Below are 25,634 nucleotides of genomic sequence, written 5' to 3'. Positions count from 1 at the left end.
AGTAAGAGGCACTACTATATATATACTAGTAGTTGCACAAAGTAAAATATAGGAGTCATCTTTGACACTTCTCCCTCCCATTCTCTAATTATCTGAACTGAAGGAATACCTTAAAAAGGCAAGTCTGGAAATATGCCATTGTTGGAAGCACACAGTCAAGTTCAACATTTCACTAATAGAGCTAAACTTTATTTCCATGTTTATAAAATGTCTATCTATGATGCTGAATACATATATTAGAATTGACTTAACATACAACTTTGGAGAAAAACTGACGTTCTCCACTGAATGGGTTAAAAAGGAATGTAAAACTACAAAATACTTGTTTAAGTGTTTAATTCTAAATATAGCAAACAGAGCAATAAATACCTTGTCATTTTTCCTCTTTCTAGTTTTCCAAATGATAAAATATTTTTTGTAACAATTTATTGCAATAAAGGAAATAAGGGATAATCACTAAAACCACTTTAACTCTAGAGTACAAATAAAGAGTCTTAATACAGAACACCCATCTCCTATTTAAAATACAAATACTTTATATTATGAATTGAGAGAGATTAACCGATGTCAGTTGCACATCTAATGACTTAAGGAAAGCCACACGACACTTGCTTTTATCTGAAACAGTGAGGCTGATTTAAAGGGCGACACAGCAGAGTTCTACCTGGTACCTATGCTAACCACTGCTACTCAGAGTGGTGCTCAGTGATGGAAATTCAGGGTTAATCAGTTCCAAATGAGTAATAGTGAACAGAATTAATCATCCCACCCCGCAATCTATGGCCATATTCAAATGTACAGATTTTAGTCTTCACTGAAAGTCTTAAAACTCCTCTAGATACTTTGAAATTGCTGATATTCACAGTACAGAAAGAATATTGCCTTTAGTTCAATTCCAGTGTTTAAACAAATAAAATCAAACTTACAGGTGGTATCAGTTATTTGTAATACTGTTTCTTTTAATTCTTTAAGCCCCTTTAGAGCACATTTTGTGAAAAGATGTATTCTTTTTAATACTACTAATTTTTACTTAAATACATTTAAAATCATCTTAGTTATTTTCTACCATAAATTACAAGATGAAAACTTTTACTGAAAGTGAATAAAACTTATTATTCTCATTAAACAAGTATTTAGAATCATCTGCAAAAACCTATATTTTTAATGTTATAAAAGATGTTTAATAAAGGTAACTCACCTCTAATTAGATTATTCTAAGAAAATACCAATAAAATACTTTCTCATGTAATTGTTCAGGACAGATGATTTATGGCTTTTCAATTTTTTAAAATTTCACATTTAATCAGATTCTTAAAAGAGAAGAGAAAGGATGAGAGACAAACTCTGTATCTACTTAACCTCCTACCTTCCCTGAAAATCAACATTTCTCTTAAAATTCAAGGCACAGTCCACCAGGGCCAGATAAACATTTCAGGTTTCTGGGCCATGTGTTCACTACTGCAACTACTCAATTTCAATGCTGCTGTCTGGGAGGGCAGCCCTACAAGATGCTATTTAACAACAACAAAAAAACCAGTCCAAATTTGGCCTTGGGCTTTAGTTGTCAACCTCGCACTGCCTTACAAGTGCAGACCTAAATATATACGAATCATCTACAAAACAAACGGTCTCCAGTTAGATGTGATGACTGACTCAGAATCTAGCAGATAATCACTCTAGAACATTTTGATGCTGAATACTTTGAATTTAGCCCATTTTCTTCCAAGATTCTTCTATTTAAACTCATGTCATCATGCTTTTGACTGGGGATAATTCATCTTCATTTAAAAACTTAATGGAATATTATTTATTTAGGAAATGGAATATTATTTATTTAGGAATTCAGTTTAAAATAAATGATGTCCATACAATTTAATATTCAATTTAATTTTTAAAAAACTTAATGAAAATATAACAGAATCAAAAAATTTAAAATAAGTACACTCACTACCCATTCCAGTATTGTCATATCAACTATAGAATAGGAAAAATAAATTCAGAAAGTGTAATTATTTTAAAATACACTACTTCCACTTTTGTCAATATTTTACATTTATGTATACATTCTATATTGGAAGCAGAAATTCTTTCTAAAAACATTATCTCCTTAAAATCTTGAGGTGCATATTACAGCCACAGGCAATACTTGACATATAAAACTGTAGTACAGGCCTTTCCAATTTGGCATTTCACTGGTACAATACAATGACCAACATATATAATCACTGTACAGTGCCTAGACATTCCAGTAAGAACCATTATTTTCTTTAATGTAGAATGATTAATATATATTCTACAAGGGGCAGTGAGGTTAGTAATTCTATAGGATGTGTCCCGACATAATTTTAAAATTCTACAATAACACAAACAACTTTGTTAAGGCCATGTTTTATTTGCTGATTAATGGACAAAAGGCAATGTAATTTATCTTCAAGTATTTTCTTGAAAGTCTGTGCTCATAAAAATCATGAAAAGTTGGAAAGACTGTTAATCACTGAAACTTTAAATATATCGTACACAATATTGTTTGTACAAAAATACAAGTTAAATATAAACATAAAGCAATCATGACAACTTTATGCAAATCGGTTTTATGTGATCTTTTGTTATATATAAAAGTTTCTCAGTTCTGTTGAGAAAAGATCAATACCAGATTAAATTACTATCTATTGGCAAAGGGCCCTAAAAAGCTTACTTTAGCATTAATCTTTTATGTGGTCAATGCATTGCCTAATTGAGATCACCTAAACACTGGGGGGAAAAAGAAAGGGCAGTATGTCCATAAACCAACAAATAATTTGGCTGTAATGTATCATAAAACAAAGAAACCCCGCACATCTGTACAATGAACATTATGTATCACACACTCACCCACACTGGTGTATGGGTGCCTGCATGTACACGCACACACACAGGCAAAGACACACACCCCGTCACAAAACAAAGCCTAATGAGGTGCTACTTCCAGTTCAATATTCAGCTGTGCATTTTTTCTTACTTCATCAAATGAATAACTTTTTGTCACCTTTCCATTCTTGAAGACAGTATGGAGAAGATCCTGCACAAATTTAACAATACTGAAGTTTAATGATTATACTCTCAAGCAGAATACTTAAGCCTGGCTCATGAATTAGACTGACTAGTCAAATACACAGATATTGATGGTGTTCAAATTATGAAATAATTTTATACACAAAGAATGCTGGTGGAGAACAGTCAGACAGCAAGGTACTATCTAAAATGGCTATGTAGAAATACTTAGCTTTTATGAAAAAGAATGATCTAAGGATTACATTCTTAAAAAAGTTATCCTTAAAAGATAAACCAAAATACTTAGTTGACCCATTTGTGTGTTTTTTCAGGTGGAAGATGCATTGCCTAGAACTATGGCTCTTGATAAGTACCACTGCCAGTACAACAAAGGAAACCTTCCCTTGTTCCTACCCAACAGGCTCAACCCTAGGTTAGTAAATGCAAAAGCCTGGAGTTTAATAAAAACAAAAAATGATTATTTCTTAGCTAATGCACAGTGACTAATGCACAGTGACTGATTTTTACTTTGTGTATATCCAAAAGTCACTGATACAAGTAATCAGTACTAAATTCCCTTTTGAGTCCGGTAAAGCCACTCCTGTCTTATTAAGGAATTATCTATCTCAAATTTCTCTTTTAAAAATCTGTAAGTAATCTACCATGCTTAAGATTCTTAAGATTGTGATGTGTAACATTATCTAATATTTTCATCATTATGTTGTTTCATATCACACTGCTCTACATAATCTATCAAGAAATCATGGCTCTTATTCTTAAATCAAAATGCTTAATTTTTAAGTTAATTACTACCTTAAAAATTCTAGAATATCATTCACATACTCTTAAAAATCAATGTCTTTTAAAAAATAAGTTATGACTATGCCTTTAAAAAAATAATAGTTATGACTATCTACAGTAATTCAGCAAAGTCCTGGTAGCTATAAGGAAATACTACTCAAAGGAAAGTATTAACAGGCTATCTAAAGGAATCTAATTCTAAAAGTTTGTTTAGAAACATATTTTAATTAAAGATAATAAAATGTTTTTTCATTCTGGCTCAAAATCATAAAAGTAACAAGCAGAGTATTAGATATGGTATAATGAATCTCAAGTACTAAATTAGTGTGTTTATATATTTAATATAAACTTTTCTCTGAAAATATAAATATTAGTTTCCCTAAAAAATGAGTATGTTTTTAATCCAGTGGGTTAAGAATTAGAAATTTTATAACTTTTAAGTTCACAAATATAAATGTACTTTTGTATGTTAAAGACCATTAGATCATATGGACTCCTTTAGCATATGCATACTACATATTTTTCCAATTTGATTGACCTGAATCAGAAAACTTGGTTAAGGCTAGGTTTCACCATTTGTTATGTAATCTGAATCAAGTCTGTAGCTTTCACATTTCATACTACTAAGATAACATGAGTTGCCCTGAAAATCAAAGAAAACTAAAGAAAACCATCTAAACTGGATTCTATTATTTTTAAAAATGGGATTATCTTTAGCATTTTAGAATCTGGATAAAATAACGCCCCCCTTTTTTTTGGGTTAAAATTATCAAAGTTTACTATAATATAAATAGCTATGAGAAGTGTAATAATAATATCCTTTAAGTATTCTTAACTATTCCTCTTCAGAAAAAATTGACTGCTAATTGGCAGCAGAGTAAGATAAAAAACACAGCTTGTTGAAGCTTAGCAGTAACAACCCTGCTGGTCACTATTTGGAAACACTTTTACTTTTTAAATGTTACAAAATATTTCACCCAGTATATACAAGTCTCATATTTATGATCTAGCCACTTTTTTTTTTCACCTTATTTTGGTAGGTTCAGTCAACTATTGTATATTTTAAAATAAAACTGCTTTGTCCTCCAAGAAAAAAATTGTCCTGATAATTTTATAACTTAAATACAACTAGAGTCTCCTTTTTAATTTGGAAAGCCAAGCTACCATTAAAAGGAAAAAAGGACAAAACAAATCCAATCAGCGTAGATACATACATGACCATATTCCTCGAGGTCTCCTTTTCCTTCCTCAAGTGTAACAAAATTTCCTGCTGGTGTTTTATGTAAAGATAATCGACCTTTTTTGGACCTTTTGTTGGGATCAGCAACTGGGTCCTTGAAGACATTAACCTTAAATCCAAATTCAGAAAGAAAAAAGATTAATCATCAGTAATGGTCATTCAACTCCTATTAAAAAATAACCCTACATAATTTACAAATAAATTTTAAGGCAATTTTTAGATATCCCACACCAGGCTTTTATAAACTAATTCTAGCCTATTTTGGAGGACAGAGTGAGTTCTTTGTTAGCCAAGATTTGGATTTTGTTTTCCTATTTTTTCTTACCAATGAAAAATACCTAATACTCCTTTTGTAGGAAATATTTAATGCTAACATGTGATCTTTAAGGTATCTCCTTTTATATCACACCTTATCTTTAAACTGATCTAAGTATAGTACAGACATGCTATTGAAAAACAAATCTACGTCAATTCAAATTACATAATGTGTGGCTCCAGAACTAGGATTTTACTAAGTATGGCTTTCCTATTTCATAACCTTTGCATTTTGTTACTTTTTACTCTCTTATATTGTTACTGTCAGAAGCAAAATGATCTAGAGAACCTCAAGAGCAGAATGTTTATTTCAGGATCAGAAAGGTAGGAGGCAAAACATAAGCAGATGGGTCAATCCCATAACTATCCAAAGAAAGATGGAGGTAAATAAAGCATGGGACCAAACCAGGCATTCTTAGGAGAGTCCTTTCCCTCACCCTTTGACCCACAGACTCTCAAGAGCTATGAAACCTCGGGCGATTGCTGTTCAGTTGCTATCAGCCTGGGTTTCTCTATTCTAAGGCTACTAGAACATGATTCTGGTGTCACCACTCCAGCGTCGTACTCTACCTTCCTAAAATACTGTTTTGATATGTTTACATGCTCTGTTTATCATTCATATATGATGGCTAGGTTAGCTGATGTTCATGTTCCAGATCAAATATGGTCAACTTTTTTATTCAAAGTTATATATATAAGCAGTGGGAAATGACTGACCTGCATTGTCTTTTAATCTCTCATCTTATTTTTTTCTGGTCTTGTTATGATCTAATGTCTCTCTCTTTTTTTTTCCAGAGTCAGTAATATCTGATAATCCTCTTTAAAAGAGAAACATGCAAATTGACTGTACCTTCACTACACCCACAAGCCACGCCCACCAGGGCAAGTATGCAAATTAACCCAACCAAGATGGTGGTTAATTTGCATATCCAGGCCAGAGCAAAGACTGAAGACAGCATAGAAAGAAGCCAAGTGCCACAGAAGGGAGCGAAGCTTCGGAGAAGCAAGCAAATGGGGTAGGGGAGGGAGAAGGGAGAGAAGCTGGTGGGGCAGCGGAGATCACAGCAGGAAGCTATATTGCAGGAATCTTCCTGCAAAGGGCATCTAGTATATTAATACTTCAGGACCATATTATCCTTTGATTATTGCATTCAATAACTGCATTCTACCTAGATACATAAAGAAGGTACTAACATAAGAGTGAAAGTTAAAGGACATACCCCAAGGCCATTGGTTACAACATAACTACACTTAAAGGAACAATTCAAGAGATCTCTTGTTAATTTTTGTAGCAAAGCTCCACCAGAACCAAAGGCAATATTTTCAATACTCCATTTTTTTTGCTTCATGCCTTCTACAACCTAGAATGTTAAAAAATAAAAACAAATAAAAACTAAGTAAACTGGAAAAAGAAATGAGGTAATTTTCCATGAGTCATATTAATGAATAAAGCATCCCAGAGTTGTTTTATAACATAGTGAATGATGAGATTAAGAATAGGCTTATACAAAACTATATCCCACATTTTCTTTTAAAAAGCCCCACCTACCTCAAAAAGTACAAAATGAGGGGTAACTGTGGTTAGGGCTGGGGAAATGAAACGAGAGAGAAAAATGGCTTCACATATGTAAGGTTACTTGAGTAAACTTATCTGTCTCCTGCAGTTGTTGCCCAGATACCAGTAGGGACCTAGACACTTGTCCTGAATTTCTACACTCTAGGAATGACTAATCACTCCTAATAAATCTCAATACATGTTAGCAACATGTCATAATGCATATCATATTTAATGGTACATTTAAATAAATAGATAGGTGGCAAAACAATATAAAATACTCTTACATATCATTCAGATATTGGCAGAGTCATTTTATTCTGGCTAGAACTCCAGTGCTGTAAGCAAAATTATGAATACACTAGGCAGTCACATTTATCATTGGATCACTTTTGGCAGAATGATGATCTACAAGCCACTAGAGACATGAATGAACATATAGTTCTGGCACCTAAAGTAGTTTTTTCAAGGGATACATAATTTGAAAGTTATATTAATCTATTAAGCCACGTTATTATTGTAATTTATATTTCTTTTTTCTAAGTAGGACTTATTTACCTAGCATGTTTTATTTGTGATAGAAGGTTGCAAGTTCAATTTAATTTCATGAGATGAGTCAAAACGAAGTATAAGAAATCTGGTTCCATTTTACTGAAATAGAACTTTCAGAAACGATTAGAAAACCATAAGCAAATTTAATAGTTTTATGCAAATCATCAATATAAATTCACCATATTCTCCTCAAATACTAAGAGTTTGACCTGATATCTTTTATTTTCAACTCTGAACGATAAAAATATATAAACTCCAAGGACCTTCAACTTTTAACAATCTCATTTAAAAAGGCAGATTTTTTCTTAAATCCCAACCATCTAATTCTACTTGCTATATGTCAGGCATCACTATGAAAACATACACAATTTCTTTTAAAGTGATTCCTTAGGCTATACATAAACTGGCTATATATAAACTTAGTCTCATGAATTATATCAGAATATCAGAATCCAATAGTACCCAAAGGTTCTGGATTCAGATTTTTCATTGAAATAACTGAACAAGTATAACTAAAACAATAATAAAATCCTTATAAAATAATACAAAATTAAGATATGTTCTAAAAGAGTGGATTTCAATATGGGAGAAATGCAAAAAGTAGAAAAACAGATGGAGGGTAAGGTGGTTTAGTTAAAACATCACCCTGGCCAGTGAGCAGTGGTTAGAATACTGACCAGAGCACCCAAGGGTCTTGAGTTCCATTCCAGGTCAAGGGTATGTACCTGGGTTGCAGGTTCAATCCCTGGCATACGGGAGGGCAACCAATTAATGTGTCTCACATTGATGTTTCTGTTTCTCTCCCTACTTAACTCCCCCCCTTTTTAGAAAATCAATGGGAAAAATATCGAGGATTAACAAGAAAAAATAGAGAAAATTGTTTCAAAACTGTCACATGATTTTAGGTACACCTCAGAAGCGTAAGAATGAGGAAATTACAAAGAACAGTAACCATCTAATGTCATCTATCTACATTTCTGGCTCAGTTACTTTAATATATTCTTCCCATTTAGCTGCACCAGAAGTTATAAAATTTAAATAATTTGGAGTTAAAGTTTAAGTGAATTGTTCTGTTAAGAGTACAGGAAATTTCAGAATTAGGGGAAAAAAATACTATTTAAAAAATATTTACAAGAAGGAAATCTGACTAGATATAAACTGACAAAATTTAACTGTTAGACACTATTCTTCATTTCCTATTTTATGCCCATGGTATTTAGATAAAAAAATTAATGTTCTCCTATCATTAAGATTTATATAAATCTTCTATTTAGTCTCTGGACCAAAGTTATGAAGGTCAAGGGACATTTCCTAGGAAGGACTAGGAAAGGGTTCTACGGAAAGAACAGTAGGATAGCTACAGTGAAAGAAAAATGTTTCAACTATGTGGGACTTCACTTGCAAAGAAATCTTCTTACCAATTTTGAGAATTTGGTATCATTTTATCATCATTAATTAACTACAATAGAAAGGCCTCCATGATAATCAAGATGACTGAATAGCTAACTGAGATACAAACAGAAAAAGACAATCTGTTTTGTCCAACACAAGAGAATTTTGCCTCTTTTTGTAAAGAAGCAGATTGATTTTGGTACACACAAACTAGGACATGCTTACATTGTAAACTTCATGGGGAAGACTGATGAGTAACAGTATAGGAAGTGAGGCTGACAGTCAATAAGAAGCCAATTGTTTGAAATTAAAGATTTTTTTCATTTTGTCAAAATTAGTCATTAATTTAGTACATATACAATGCAAAACCACTAGATGAATTATTCTTTCTCCTTCTAAAAACTTATTTGACCCACCTTCAACATGAAGAAAGCAGCTATCACCCTTTAGGTAAATCAACATGAGTACATTCACTTTACACAAACTTCATTCTCTGATCATTTTGTTGAAAGTTTCACCAATGCAAAAGAGTATTTGTCTCAATATCTGACTTCTTGTTCATAGTTAAAAAGGACAAAGAAAGAAAAGCCAATAGCTTCAGTTTTTTAAAGGAAGTTGAAATAAGTTGGATTGAACGAACCACCTTAAAGAGCTTACCACTGGAATAAGAAGGGCAGATATAATCAGTGGGAAGAGCACTATACAATGGGTTTTCTGAAACTGGTACACAACCCTGTCCATGCTTCTTCATCTGAAAGGGGGATAAAGGAGGTATCTGCTAAACTGCCTAAAATGTAGGAATTGGGTAATCGTTCTTAACTGATACCCAGATAAGAAACCTTTAATTTCTCTTTCATATGAAAGCTCCTAATGCCCCAACACCAAATGTCTTCGAGGAGTTTGAGGAGTTTCCACTTTTCGCAGACAAAGCAGTTTGGGAGAGTTGGTGGAAGAAACCTCCTTTCTGTTATTCCAAGAAATCTATTCAGATACCACTTTTTGGAACACTAAATGCACATTACCACAGAAATACTGTTTTGTTATATTCAGTAGTTCTTACTTTGAAGTGAACCTTTGGAAAACTATAATGTGAGTACTGATTTCACTGTAACTACAAACCAAACTCTTTCAAACAGAAAAATCTTTGATAACTTGTGTCAGAAAAGTGGATGCAACTGGAGATTGACATACATTAAAATGTCAGTGGCTACAATGGCAGACAGTCCATATTATGAAATTGGTGATATCTTTAACTTTTATGGAGTCTTTTTTATGAAATTATAGCTCTTTAGGAGCTTACTTGAGAACAAAAATAGCAAAAGTTTTAATATAATGCACTATGTGACTAAATCTAACAATAGTGATGACAGTTGAGGCTTAATTTAGAAGAGCTAACAACCATTTTATAATTTTGAAAAAGCACATATTAATACCATTTGAGTTTCTACATTGTTAGAGTATGTGAAGCTCCATTCTATTAAAACTGAGACGTATATAAGCAGTGTCAAGACTTTTGTTTTAATACAAGAAACATTCTTTGACTGGCACTTTCTTGTTTCTTAGTGATATTTTTCTTTCTTCTTTTTTGTTAATCCATACTAGAGGATATTTTTTCCTATTGCTTTCAGAGAGTGGAAGGGAGAGATGGGGGAAGAGAGAAAGAAACATCGGTGTGAGAGAAATACATGAGTTGGTTGCCTCCCACATGTGCCCCAAGTGGAGGCATGGAGTGAACTTGCAACCCAGGTACCTGCCCATGACAGGGAATAGAACCTGTGACCCACTGGTGCTCAAGACCCAACACTCTAACCACTGAGAAACACCAGCCAGGGCAGTGATATTTCGGTTTGTCATCCAGCGTGGCCAATGAGAACTAGGAATATAAATGAGGTTTCATTGTTACTTTTAAGTTAACTGCCATGACATTTTGAATTTAATTAAAAAAGGTCCGCCACTTGTGTCTATAGACGTTTATGTCATACAAATGGTCAAGTTACTATTATTTATAAAATGTAAGTAATTAGCAGAAAAGACATACAGTATATCATTATAAACACTTAAGAATCACAATTGTGCTGAAATTATGTGTTGTTATCAAACTAATAAAAAGGAACTTAATTATGATTATCTTATTGGAACACTTAGTATAAAACACATACCTCTTGTAAGGTATTAATATCTACTCCATCTCCTTGAATAACTCGAAGATAAGGTGGCAGCAACTTGTAGCCCTTTGAGTTCTCAGTAACAGGAAATTTCTTACCTAAAATATCCAAAACCTGTAACCACGACCCAACAAAAAATAAAAGTGAAAAACAAGTGTAAAAGCTTTCCAAAGTTAAAAAGTGGCTTTGCTTTGCTAGACAACCTTGAGAATATAATCAATTTACTTAAAATTTTTTTACATTATGCATAAACCTTCTAAAATTTAGTCTCAATTTCTTTTATGTTATAGACATAAAATGTATTTTCTATCAAGTCATATTATACAGAAAAGTGGCTCAAACCATAAGACTTTTCCCTTACATCTCTCAAATTATATAGGTTCTGGAAAAGAAGCCACCACAAACATCTTAACATTAGGAGCTTAAAACAGTAAATATAATAATAGTTTTAAAAGGTATATAAAACACCATTTATCATGATTACACTTTTGATTTTCATTTATTCTGCTTGTGCCCAATAGTTTTATTTAATTTTGATAAAACAAATATAAATCTATTTGAATTACAAAGTTCAAAGAAATATGATATGCAGGCAAAGCTGGAAATGAAACTCATATAACCCAGTTTCCCTGAAGTTCCCGTCAGTTAAAGATTTTTAAGCCACTTTTTAAGCCAAATTGCATAATATTTGAATCATACCACTCATTCACTGACTACTAAAAGTTTTATAGCAGCTGAAATACCTAAACACTGATTTAAAATTTCTCAGAAAGCTTGGCCAGAGATTCAAAAGACCTATCAGACAATTCTTCTCCCCAACAATCATTCCCTTTTCCTAAAGAAATTGATTTAAGATTCTAACAATGCATGGATTCCATATTGATGACTTAGGTTATTTTTAAAATTAGGTCTATACATTTTTTTTAAAATTAGGTAACAGGTAAAACATGAAACCTGTTAAGTTTGCTAAAACCAAATCTGTAAATATTTCAGGCTAAGATGACTTTAAGATTGGCCTATTATTAATAGGGTAGGAAAAGACTTCCTTGATTCTATCTATATGCCCCTTTCTTAAGGGGTACTTTATCATCTATTAGATGGGAAACTGGTAAAGTGAGAAGGCGACAATGGATAGTTGGCTTATTTTACATGTTGTGTGACCTTGAGCAAGTTACTTTAACTTCTTATCTAAATCTGTCTATAAAAAAGAGAATATTTATCAGAATTCTCATAAAGATTAAGTGACACAGCCTAAGTAAAGCATCTAACAATTTTTCTAGTAGGATCAAAGAACCTGCTCTTATTTAGTGCTTTTCAAAGAAGGCAAACCAAGTCCTGAACACTAAACATAGACAATACTGCTACGTTGATGATCGAAGTATCTTTTTAAAAAAGCACTACTTGAAAAGTATTTCTTGTATTTTTTTACCACCTCAACTTGCACTTTTCTTTTGCACTAAGAACCTCAAAGGTATAGCTACAAACCATAAACTTGGTAACCAAATCACAGGAGTCATTAAAATGGTAATGCTATCAATTAATTTTGAAAGTAAACAGAAAATATCAACAATACTTATCTATTTGACAATATATATAAGTAACCCATAACTAAGGGTATCCTTTCTGTTATTGTGTGACCTTGGGCAAATCTATTACTCTCTCTGGGCTGCAACTCTAAAGTAAGATCTAGGATCGCTCTGAATGGTATGTGTGTAAATGAAATTAAAAGTAGTGGTGATGCAGCTGGTTGACAGCATTTTAATAAGTTATGTATTAAAATTTACCTTTAATACAGTGTCAAGAGGATTTCCAGAATCAGGTCTGATTATTAGTGGTGCCTCTGAACTTCTTGATACTATTAAATGTCTTAGATCTTCACCCCATATTTTCTCACACGCATTATAAATGTCATAACTATCGCTGACCACAGATACAGGCACTGATGAAAACTGTGTTACTATATGTTCAAAAGCATCTTTTTCATGGTCTTTCCCCCAAGCTGTTATGGTACTAGAAAACAAAATGAAAAGACAGATTTACTCAGGCAGACACATTACCTGTTCCTGAATCATATCTCATGATTACTATATTATATCATCAACACTGCAGAAAAAGTGAGTGATTAGGTTTAAGAATGCACATCAGAGGGTTAATTGAATACCTCAGCCAAACCACCCCTCGTATAATTTTTTTAAAGACTAAAAGTAATATCACTCCTATCTAATAATTATTTTAGCTTTCAAGTCATATTGAATTTTTGGGGGGGTATTTAAACTTAATGAACTATAAAGCACTTACTGAATGCACTTTATTTGTTATGCCAAGATGCTAGAAAGAATGGACACATGATCCCACCATTTGTTAGGCAATGTAAGCTCCCTCCTGTGAATTTTCAAAACCAATAGTATGCCTACTATTATGTACCAATAATAGTAGGCATACATTTTATCTTTTTCACCTTTCAAATTCTTACACTTAAAGGCAATTAAACTATACTATAGATAAATATAGTCAACTAACTCTTTACCTGTTATATCTTCAAATAGCTAGTAATTATCATTTATTTCATTTATAGGTTATCCACTAATTAACATATATCCAGGGAATAAGAATTTTAATATTTAGTTTGAGCAAAATGTAAGGTAGGTGGAAAATTAAAGTGTGAGTTTCTTTCACTATGTCCTCAATAATGGTTCTTCTTATTAAATAGATTAATATTACATAATTTAAGAACTTGTTGGTTTACTAATATAGGGGTGGGCAAAAGTAGGTTAATAACAATAATACATAATACAATAATTAATAAATAATAATACAAGGATAAACTATTTCGAGTACTTACAACTGTAAACCTACTTTTGTCCACTCCTGTATATAATTTTTAAAATTCTTAAAACAGAATAATGAATTTGAAAATTGCCATTTTCTCATGACAAGCAATTTTTCTTCCCTAATTTTGTAGTCTTTGCCTCTACTCCATTTTTATAAGTAAAATAATGAAAAATAAGACAACTCATTCATTTACTATACAACCCCATGTAGGTAAACGTTTATCTCCAAACTTTTTGAAGAGTCATACGAATTTAGGTTTAAAATTGTCATTTTATTTTTACTTTTTTTCTAAAAAATTAGAGTAGCCAACTTTTCCTGTGTTGTCAATGGTATGCTGGGGGTAGCACAGTCCGTACAATTCAGGGTTATAAAGACTTAACTACACAGAGAGACTACTCTTGTCTGAAATGGAGATAGCCTATTTATATAGTGAATATTCTTCTAAACTATAGACTACCAGTAGCTATGCTGTTCTCTTAACTCACTCAAGCAACTGCAGGCTATAGGAAATTAGGACATGATGAAAAAAAGCCCGTTCTTTGTATCAAGAATTGCTACTGTCACCTTAATAAGAGACAATTAAGAGCAAAGAATACCAATACTGGAGAGCTTAGTAACTGAATAAAAAATCCTAGTTAGAAGTTATTGCTTATGCAGTTATATTTTACTAGCATTGAATCAATACAGTCATCTAACTCTATTTGTGTTTATCATATCTAGCCAACATAATTGTTTATTTTAAGCCTTTATTTGGCTTCCCTGTGGCATCTGAACTTTCCTGAAGCTTTCTTTCCTATGATTTCAATGACACCTCCCACGTTTTGATTTTCCTATTTCTATGGCTCCTTTTCTATATCCCCCAGATGCTATGCTATCTCCTTTCTTCAATATGACCAAAGACTGTGACCTGGGCACTGTCTCCCTTTATACATCTCCATGTGTGAAAACACACACACACCCCAAGCTTTTAAAAAAAAAACCTCACGGTGAGGATTTCCAAAGTACCCTAGTCCAAGTTTTGCTTCTGTACTCCAGATGTACTTTGTTAGGTAGAAGATGAATATGTTCATCTCATCATACCATGGACTTTTCCTAGAGGATTCTCTATATAATCCAATTGTTCCACCCATTCTTCTTCTTATAATTTTAGTATATGGAGATCATAAATATTTATTAAATGAATTCTACATGCCAACATTCCAATTTCCAGTATCAAATTAGATAACTTTCCGAAGTTTGAGGAAAAAGTTATATAACTGAATAATTCTAAATCCAGGTACATATATTCCTTAAGAAAATATTTATAAGAATAATGGTGGTGCTATAAAATTTAGAGTTCTCTTATTTTAAAATTATTTTAGATGTTAGCTCATTTATTTTTAATGACCTTCTGATGTCAAGATGTAAAATTCTAGCTCCTCCTTTTATTTGGTTGGATGAACTGAAAAACAGAGAGGTAAGTGCCTTGCCCAAGGCCACCCAAGGTGTCAGCTATAAAGTTCTATTCACTATACTATACTGTTGTTTAAGACTTTGACTTTTCTATTTAGGACATCTGAAATACTCTTCTACATTAAGGAATCAAACACTTACAAATGTAGTATTATGTGACTTTAAAGTAAATGGATTTTTACCTTTTTATCGTGAAAGTCCTAAAGAAGATACTATCTTTATTCTCATATTTATAATACCATTCTCATGGTACTATACAAAACCACTAGTCAAGAGGCTAATACATGGATAATACATTAAGTTTTAAAAGCTGTACATACATCTAAGTCTGAAATAAAAATATTGTAACCCTAAAACCATTATCTGTTGATAAATTTTCCCAGTTTCACTAGTCTTAAATGTGATATTCAATAAGGCCCTACTAATACAGCTATTCTCATAAATGTCAGTTGAATCTACTCTCTACGCGATCCCAATTCCAATCATCAAGTTCTGGCAATTTCATTTCCCAAGCCATTGCTCATGTTTATCTGCATCTTTCCATTTATTTAGACACTTTATTTTGAACCTTGTCATCTCTCAAAACTGCTGCAATAGCTTTACCATAGCCTCCTACCTTTTCGTTTCTTTTCCAAATCAGAAGATAACCTGCTATCAAAAAGTTTCTATAATATTTCTCTGACAATATTTCTTTGCTAAAAACCATCAATGTCCACTTCCACTAGAAAATAGAATAAGCTAGCATAAATCTGAGAGCCTTCACTAACCCGTCTTCCCAATTTACCCTATGTTCCCTACAGTTTCTATATTTTACCTCTGATTCCCTAAACACATTGTCTCCTCTTTCACTCTTGCTCTTTCAGGACAATGCCTGACACATGATGGGTAAGCAGTAAATATTCATTTAGAGAATGAGTGATCCCCATGATTGCCATTAAATGTTACCGTTCCTTCAAAAAATCAGGATTTCATATCCCATCTCTATAAGACCTTTCTTGACCCTGCTAGTGGAATGCAATCCCTCCTTTCCTTCCCTTGCACTACTACAGCACTTTAATTATACCTCTTTAAAATACTTAATCAACAGAGCTAAATGTTGCTAGTGTACTATTTTACCCTAAAGACAGTCAGTATTTTATCTTTCTATTCCTTATAGAACTCAGTAGATTGCCTTTATAACAACCTCACCTTTTACATCATATAAAACAAGTGCTTAATAAGTATATATAGGACTTAAGAAACCACCTCAAAGAGTAAATACATTTTGTAATAAGAACCAGAAATAAGGTTTGATCTGTTTTAAAAACAAGTTAACTCTAGGATTAGAGCAGCTGCTGCCTAGATCAGCGTTTTTCAACCGCTGTTCCGCGGCACACTTGCCTGGTGTGCTGTAGGTGCAGACAAGACAAGAATTTTATAATTTTTCACTATTTTGTTTACTTAATATTTCATAATAAAGTAATTATAAAATACTTTCTTTGTGTTTATTTGATTCCTATTCAAGAGAATTACTTTATATATAGTCAATATAGGCACAGAGTTAAATTTTTTAACATTTTCTAATGGTGGTGTGCCTCGTGATTTTTTTCATGAAACAAGTGTGCCTTTGCCCAAAAAAGGTTGAAAAACACTGGCCTAGATTATAACTGCCTTCTAATTCAACTTGAGATGGTTTGATAAGATCACATAAGGAAGCAAAAGAAGAATATGAACTCTCTTCCTTTCATCAAAAGAGCTTACTAGCCCTTCTACAATTGAGGGTACCGGCTCCAGATGACAATTTCCAAGGCAAATATAGCTGGAGGTCATGTAGAAGAGTAGGGAGAGGAAAAAGAGTGGCCAGGTTTTAGTGAGCAGATGTAATTCAATACATAAAATCCATCTGCATATGCAATAGAGAAGCTGAAAAAGACCTTTATAAAAAACTCACCTAGATGGCAATATAGCAGTTAAAAAAGCTCTTATATTGTTTCTATTAGGATGGTTACAAGTTCTCTAGGTCCCTAATACTAGTCTTTACACAAAGTATCAATGAATTTGTATTGCTTTAGTTCATGAAGATTTACTAGAGTACATGGCTCTGTAATTAAGCAAAACATCACTAAATTACAAATACAAGAGAGAAAACTTAGTAATTATAGAAAATAAAAGTTTAGATAATAAAAGAATGAAAACAGTTTTACCTGTGTTCTGCCGCTGGAATAGAATAGCCTGGAACAGGATCTTTCGTTCCATAGTATTTTTTAATTAAAGCAATTCCTGCTACTGTATCTGTTCCTTTGAAGTTAACCAAATGAGCAGATGCTCCTATGCCAGCAGTCTAGAAAACAAACCGTAAACCAAAATCCAAAAAAGAAAAAGACCCATACTTGACATAGCTCCCAAAGAATTATTGTCTTCCATTACTCTTATTTATTATCAGAGATAATAGTTATATAACAAACATCCAGTTTTTTTTTTTAAGCACGGAATCAACTGCTTCTCAAAGAGTATTTAATTGGGCCTACCCCCATTTCCCATCACTCTCTTTTTCCTTACTCCGCCTAATGCTTCTCTGTAGCATTATCTGGCATCTGCTATATTTATTATGTCTGTCGGTCCACCCACCCATTGATCTAATATATAAAGGATGGAAACATTATTTGAAGGCTATATTCCATGTACTTTGAACAGAGTCTAACATACAGTAGGTACTTAATCTATTGGCTATATCTCTAGAACTTCAAAATGTTGCCTATGTAGAACCAACATTGATCCCGTAATTTCCCAGAATGTTTATAATGGTAATTTATTGACAATCTACATTTTATTCAATGAGGTTCATTTCAGTTTCTTACCTCTTGAGAAGATACTCCTCTGTAGCCAAAATCATGCAACTTGTATTCCAGACCAACTAAGTTACCAGATGTTTCTAACAAATATTTCGCCAATATTTTCTTCTGCTCTCTAGAATTTGTGGCCACCGTGATTGGATACCAGGACTGAACAAGAATAGTCTGCAGTAATAAAATTAACCACAAATATTAATACATAAAATACTGGGTTCTTTCTGAGGAAAACCCTAGCTTTCTCCAGAGATATGTTCTAGACTTCCATACTACTGGAAATGCCATTTAGACATTTCAACTGTGTAACAGAATGCTAACATGAGCATTCCAGATACAGTGCATAGCCTGGCTCTCAAATCAGCAACACAAAGAGAAAGCACACCAAGCCCCTAACAGTTGAGGATGTCACATTTCTCTCCAAAGCTCCAAAGAAACAAATAATAGACTGTGATGAAAGACCAACTTTTAAAAAGATTTTCAATCTGTCATGGAGTAATTATTTTATGAAATACACACACACTTGAATGGTAGAGCAATTATAGAAGTTTCTAAATGCTTATCCTTAATTTCTGTATTTAATGTGAATCTGCATCAAATAATTCATGGACCAGCACTGGTCCATGGACTGTTCCTTGAATAGTATGAGCCTAAGGTTATTCATTTACTCCTCAAGGTCGACTTGATTTAATTTTTCCTTGGATCTAATATGACTATTGGTAGGTTATAAATTTGAATACTTTTGCTTAGCACTAGAGAATTGTATTCACTGAAGTTATGCTTTATCCCCTTGGCTTTTATCAAAAGTCATTATAGAAGGCCACATGAAACATTTCTGCATATGTTATAAAACTGTGAGGCCATTGTCTATTTTATAACTTAGTACCATATTTTCTGGCGTATAAGACGACCCCCTAATTTTACAGTTAAAACATAGGTTTAGGCCTATATTCGCTGTATAAGACTACCTCCCACTTCCGAGGCAACACCAGTTCTTTTTTTAATAGACCGCCTCTCTGACTCTGGCCAATCTGAGCAGGCTTTTTACTAGAACACAGTGTAGCTTCGGGTACAGAACATGTATAATTTGCATGCATAAAAAGGCTGCTTGGATTGGCTGAGTTAGAGAGGCGGTCCGAGCAGCCTTGCAGTGATTGGTGCGGGATCGAGTTGGAAAATTCGTTTAGTGGCATATCTAGACGATTTTCGGGATATACTCGGTGTATAAGACGACCCCCGGATACATATATATATATATATATATATATATATATATATATATATATTTTTTTTTTTTTCCGGTTGACTTTTTTTTGTTTCAAAAGTCGTCTTATATGCCGGAAAATACGGTACTTATTATATAAATTTCCAAATAAGGACAAGAAAGAATTGAGTGGTTCCCAATTTCTTATAAGAATTGTACCTTGGTTTCGTTTTTTTCCTTGGCTGCCAGGAAACTCCTAAGTAAGTCTGATACTTAATCATGGCAACCATATCAATTATTATGGCTTCTTTTCCATAACAGTATCAGAATTTTCCATTTTTATTTTATAAACCAGAGAGTCTATTATTAGAAGCAGACTCAAATCTGATTTAGAAAGACCTAAGATGACAACAATGTCGGAGCTCAATAAAAAAGCTATTTAATGAATATGAATTTATAAAACTAGCTCTTATTGATCCCAGATAAGTGATCAATAAGTAAAATAAGTAAAAACAAAAGATCATTTAACCTTGGGACTTCCCCTTGGTCACCTAAAAGAAAACACAAAAAAACTAGCATTAGACTCCTACGGTATGACTGATTAATGTGGCCCCAAATCTTTGCAGCTCCTCTCAAGAGATGGGATCTATTTCCATCCTTGGATTCTGGGCTGTCCTTTTAAACAACAGGATGTGGTATAATTTGTATGAATTTGAAGGTACTGTTTTAAGAGGTTTAACAGCTCTCACTCTCCTAGATCCTTGAGACTACAATGGAGCCGAAGTTATTGAGAGAGGCCCTAGACATGGGAGTGAGGCCATTTTAAACTGCCTAGTCCTAGCTGAGCCCTTAATACAGACACAAAAGTCCAAGAGAGAGCAGCAGAGAACCATCTAGTCAACCACAGAATCATGCGAATAATAGCTATTTTATGTTGTGGTAGTTCGTTAACTAACATTAGAAAACTAATTTAAACTGTATAACCAATCACCTCTAATCTCTAACCACTCTTTTTGCTTCTCTGACTTACTTTTCATACCACTGGTTAGCATTCTAAAGCAAAAGTCTTATTTGGGTTGTGTCATTCTTTTTTTTTTTTTTTTTTTTTTTTAAATATATTTTATTGATTTTTTTTTTTACAGAGAGGGAGAGGAATAGAGAGTTAGAAACATCGATGAGAGAGAATCATCGATCAGTTGCCTCCTACACACCCTCTACTGGGGATGTGTCCGCAATCAAGGTACATGCCCCTGACCGAAATCGAACCTGGAACCTTTCAGTCCTCAGGCGGACGCTCTATACACTGAGCCAAACCGGTTTTGGCAAGGTTGTGTCATTCTTTAATAACTATTGTCCATAGTGAGAAAACACCAATTCATATAAAGAAATTGGGATTCCTATAATCTTGCCTTGTTGATCTATTATATTTCCCACCGCAGTGCTCCCCTTTGAGGCTATTTGTCATTCTAAAAATACTGTGTCATTTCCTCAGCTTCCCCTATCCCTTATTAAAGCTTATTTATGTTTTCTATTTCAGATTCCTTAGATGGGATTACCTATTTTCATGCTGCCAATTTAGTATTCTTTCTTATGTTAGTGGTTAGTTAAGAAGAAGTGCTCCTCCCCGAAAAGGGCCTTAACTTACTCTAACTTGTGTGCCCACTATTTTTTTTTTTTTTTTTTGTACATAGCTGGTACTCAATGTTCATCTGTTGATTTAATTCAATTAACTCTCACATTAGACTGGTATTACCTAGGAGTATGAGAAAGATAAAACAATGTGAACGACTCTAGTTGAGTTATAAAGGTAGAAGATTGACCTTACCCCTTGAAAAAATGCCAGGGAAGGAAGGAAATAACTATCAGACACAGTGATCCTTCACATCACCATTTCCTTTCCATAGTCCAACAAAATCAGCTTAAATTATACTCTTAATAAAATCAGTCCCCTTTAAAAAAGATCACTGTAGGTGTAAGCAAGGGAAAAAAAAAGGCAAGTTAGTTTGGGTTAATCCAAGGTCTAATAAAGTAGGCCTTGTTGGAAACTTTTCCAAAACAGCAATTTGCCCACACAAATCAAGGTTAAATTTTCAGCTGAAAACTAAGACTAAAGTAATGAACCTGCAAATTTCATTAAGATGTGTTTATTATAATGTACTGTGCAGGATAAAGAATTTTAAAGAATAAAAAATGGTGTGGTATAACAGGAAGGGGACTAAACCTATACTCTAGTGTAAACTACAGTTCATTCATCTCTCAGGGCTCAATTTCCCCATCTGTAAAATGAGAGCTATTGGATTAATGATTTTTCAAGTCACTTTTTAACAGCAACAGATTTTTTTTTTAAAATATATTTTTATTGATTTTTTACAGAGAGGAAGGGAGAGAGATAGAGAGCCAGAAATGTCGATGAGAGGGAAACATCGACTAGCTGCCTCTTGCACACCTCCTACTGGGGATGTGCCCGCAACCAACGTACATGCCCCTGACCGGAATCGAACCCGGGACCTTTCAGTCTGCAGACTGACACTCTACCGCTGAGCCAAACCGGTTTCGGCTTGTTTTGTTTTGTTGGTTGAAAGAGACAATTAAGTTTAGCCTAATACATTCAATCCTTAGCTCTTCTGATGTCTGAGACTCCCCTCTTACATGATTTAAAATTTGATTTAAGGACTAAAATTTCTTCTAGAATATTGAAATTGATAAAGCAATTCAATAATTTTAGTGGTTTTTAAAGGTCAGTATATGGGGAATAACAGTGTATGGTTAATAACAATTAAAGAATGTTATTAATAACAATGAAAATAAATTAGAAGGAGCCCTATTTAGTACTATTATTTTAAATATTCTAAATCAAGAATTACCTGAAGGAAATCTTCAATTTATAAATAAAAAGTTTATTGAATTTGGTAACATATTTCAAATACAAGGTGGTAAAGTTGTGTTAGGGATGAGTAAAAATAGGATGAGCAAAAATAGGATGAGCCTCCTTTAACCCTACATAAAAGCCACAAAGAATGCAGAGTTACCATGAACAAGTCTCTTCTAGAGACCTGTTATTGAGAGAATACACACTGTTTTATAAAGCATTGGTCAATCAGAAATTACAATAAGGGATTGTCAGACCATGTTTTTTTTTTTAAAAATATATTTTATTGATTTTTTACAGAGAGGAAAGAGAGGGATAGAAAGCCAGAAACATCGATGAGAGAGTAACATCGATCAGCTGCCTCTTGCACACCCCCTACTGGGGATGTGCCCGCAACTCAGGTACATGCCCTTGATCGGAATCGAACCCGGGACCCTGGAGTCCGCAGGCCGACACTCTATCCACTGAGCCAAACTGGTTTGGGCCAGACCATGTTTTTTGTGCCTAATTAAAAATACCTGAAATTATTTAAAATCCTATATAGTAAAAACCTAATATGCTAAGTATCCAGTTGTCCATTCAACCAATCAAAACATAATATGCTAATGATATTCCGCTCAACCACTTGCTATGACATGCACTGACCACCGGGGGCAGACAGTCGACTGGTCAACCAGTTGCTATGACATGCAATGACCACCAGGAGGCAGATGTTCCGACTGGGTAGGTTGGCTTGCTGCTGGGGTTGGGTCAATTGGGACTGAGCACGATTGGCTGGACATGTCCCGGAGCCCTCCCGTGGTCCCTCCCTGGCCCGATCATGCACTAGTGGGGTCCCTTGGTCTAGCTTGTGCCCTCTTGCAATCCTGGACCACTCGGGAGGATGTCAGAGAGCAGGTTTCAGCCTGATCCTGCAGGTCAGGCTGAGGGAACCCACTGGTACATGATTTCGTGCACTGAATTTCTAGTGATATATATATTAGGATAGAAGATAAACTTGGTATTAGTTATTTCAGGTTATAAGCAAATAAAAACAAGGAACTACTTTTCTTTTCTTCAAAATCTAAGTCTCACATTGGATTTTACATTTAATAATTGTTAAAATTAAAATATTTATATATTTGCTAATGAACTAGTGCTTTAAGGTGTCTATATATAAAATTTTTTACTTTATTTTTTTTGGTGAAATAAACCAAAACAATAATGATTATTAAAATAAGTTTATTTTTTAAGGCTATGTTTTTTCACTTTCTGAAGAGAATAAAAATGTACATGAAGAAGGTAGACTGGGAGAACCAAGATGGCAGCATAGGTAAACACCTATACTTGCTGCCTTTCAAAACCACATCAAAATTATAACTAAAAGGCAGAACAACTACCATCCAGAACCACGGGAAAGCTGGCTAAGTGGAAGTTCCACAACTAGAGAGGTAAAGAAAGCGCACTGAGACAGGTAAGAGGTCCGGAGGCACAGAAAGTGCTGGCACCTGGATGTGCTGCTCTTTAAACTGGGAGGAAGATACAAGCTCCCATTTGCTCTGAACTCCAGTTCTGGGCAAGACACATACGGGGAGAAACTGGCCTGCCTGGCATCGGGACAGGAATGCGAGGGCAGCTTTCTCTCAGAGGTGCTCACAGTGATCCTTGTTTCTGCACGGGGGCGCAGGACACTGAGACCTGGGGACCTCTCTGGTGCAGCCATTGTTGTTTGCTCTTCCCAGGTGATTCCCAGAGACCCCGCCCCACCCAATTTACAACCCCACCCAACCTGTGTACATAGGCTTTTGCATAAAAACCTGTCAAACTGCAGCTGGGTCAGAGAGCCCCATAGCTTCCAAAATAAGGCCCAAGGCCTGGCAGCAGCAGCTAGCCTTGTTTCATAGGTGGGCTTTGTCTGGGCACTTCCAAACCTCATACAAAGAAGAGGAATCTGCAGATGTCTCTGTAGCTCCTGCTGGGTGGTCCCAGACAGTGGCTGACCTTGCACCTCTTTGGAGAACTAAGAGCCAGTGTACCCCGTGGTCAGAGTGAGACCATACTGGATTACAACTCTTCACATTCATAAGAGACACACTCAAGGGACAGACTCTGAGCACCAAAGCCCCACTAAAGCAAGTCCTGCCTCATAAGGGTGTCTTTTGTGCAACAGATCTTCCAGTGTAGACATAGCTGGTCATCAAGCCAAATGGCCTGGAGGTCAATTCCTCCCAGTGATACCAACAGCAATCAAGGGTTAACTACAATAAGACTGTGCAAACAGCCCACAAAGGGGTGCACCAAGAGTATCCACTTCAGGTGACTGGGGAGGCTGAGCCACTGGGCCCTACAGGACACTTACCACAAAAGGCCACTCTATCAACTTAAGGAGACTTAGCAGCTACCCAGTACATAGAAACAAACACAGGGAAGCAGTCTAAATGTGGAGACAAAGAAATAAGTCACAAATGAAAGAAATGCAGGAAAGCAAAATACTGGATAGAGTTCAAAACTACGGTTATTAGGTTTTTCAAGAATCTTCTAGAAACCTGAGAAATTTAGTGAGACCCTCAAAAATATGAAAAAGGACCAACCAGAAATTAGGCATACACTGACTGAAATAAAGAATATATAGAGATCCAAGAGCAGACTAGAGGATCTCAAGAATCAAGTCAAAGATTTGAGATACAAAGAAGCAAAAAACACCCAACCGGAAAAGAAAAAAGAATCCAAAAAATATGAAGATAATATAAGGAGCCTCTGGGACAACTTAAAGCGTAACAACAGCTGAATTATGGGGATGCCAGAAAAAGAGAGCAAGTGAGATATTGAAAACCTATTTGAAGAAATAATGACAGAAAACTTCCCCCACCTGGTGAAAGAAATAGACTTACAAGTCCAGGAAGCACAGAGAACCCCAAACAATGGAATCCAAAGAGGACCACAACAAGAAACATCATAATTAAAATGCCAAGAGCAAAAGACCAATTGAGAATCTTAAAAGCAGCAAGCGAAAAACAGTTGCCTACAAGGGAGTTCTCATACACTGTCAGCTGATTTCTCAACAGAAACTATGCAGGCCAGATGAGAGTGGTAAGAAATATTCAAAATGATGAACAGCAAGAACCTACAACCAAAATTACTCTACCTAGCAAAGTTATCATTTAGAATTGAAGGTCAGATAGAGCTTCACAGAAATAAAAAACTAAAGAAGTTCATCACCACCAAACCAGTATTATATTATATGAAATGCTGAAGGGTATTCTCTAAGAAGAGGAAGAAGAAGAAAAAGGTAAAGATAAAAAATTATGAACAACATAGTGACAACAAATACCTATTTATCAATAAATGAACCTAAAAATCAAATGAATAAAAAACCTGATGAACAGAACAGATTGGTGAATATAACAGAATCAGGGGCATGGA

The 25,634-nt window shown here is 34.3% G+C and overlaps 1 protein-coding gene across 1 annotated transcript in view; it reads right to left on the bottom strand.

The window, feature by feature from the left end:
- Positions 1–319: 319 nt before the first annotated feature.
- NAMPT (nicotinamide phosphoribosyltransferase) overlaps positions 320–25,634 on the bottom strand; it is a 38,992-nt gene continuing 13,677 nt past the window's right edge. Inside the window, exons 5-11 of the mRNA XM_084897834.1 lie at positions 18,172–18,330; positions 17,518–17,654; positions 12,835–13,060; positions 11,045–11,164; positions 6,607–6,747; positions 5,046–5,180; positions 320–3,058 (exon numbers count right to left, since the gene is read on the bottom strand). Of these exons, the coding sequence (XP_084753960.1) occupies positions 2,948–3,058; positions 5,046–5,180; positions 6,607–6,747; positions 11,045–11,164; positions 12,835–13,060; positions 17,518–17,654; positions 18,172–18,330 (1,029 nt within the window). The 3' untranslated portion in view covers positions 320–2,947. The remainder of the gene's footprint in view (positions 3,059–5,045; positions 5,181–6,606; positions 6,748–11,044; positions 11,165–12,834; positions 13,061–17,517; positions 17,655–18,171; positions 18,331–25,634) is intronic.

This window comes from Pipistrellus hanaki (assembly GCF_964339955.1).
Source record: "Pipistrellus hanaki genome assembly, chromosome: 10".
Taxonomy (NCBI): Eukaryota; Metazoa; Chordata; class Mammalia; order Chiroptera; family Vespertilionidae; genus Pipistrellus; species Pipistrellus hanaki.
The sequence above is the reverse complement of the archived record's forward strand: the minus strand, read 5'-3'. Positions and strand labels throughout refer to the sequence as shown.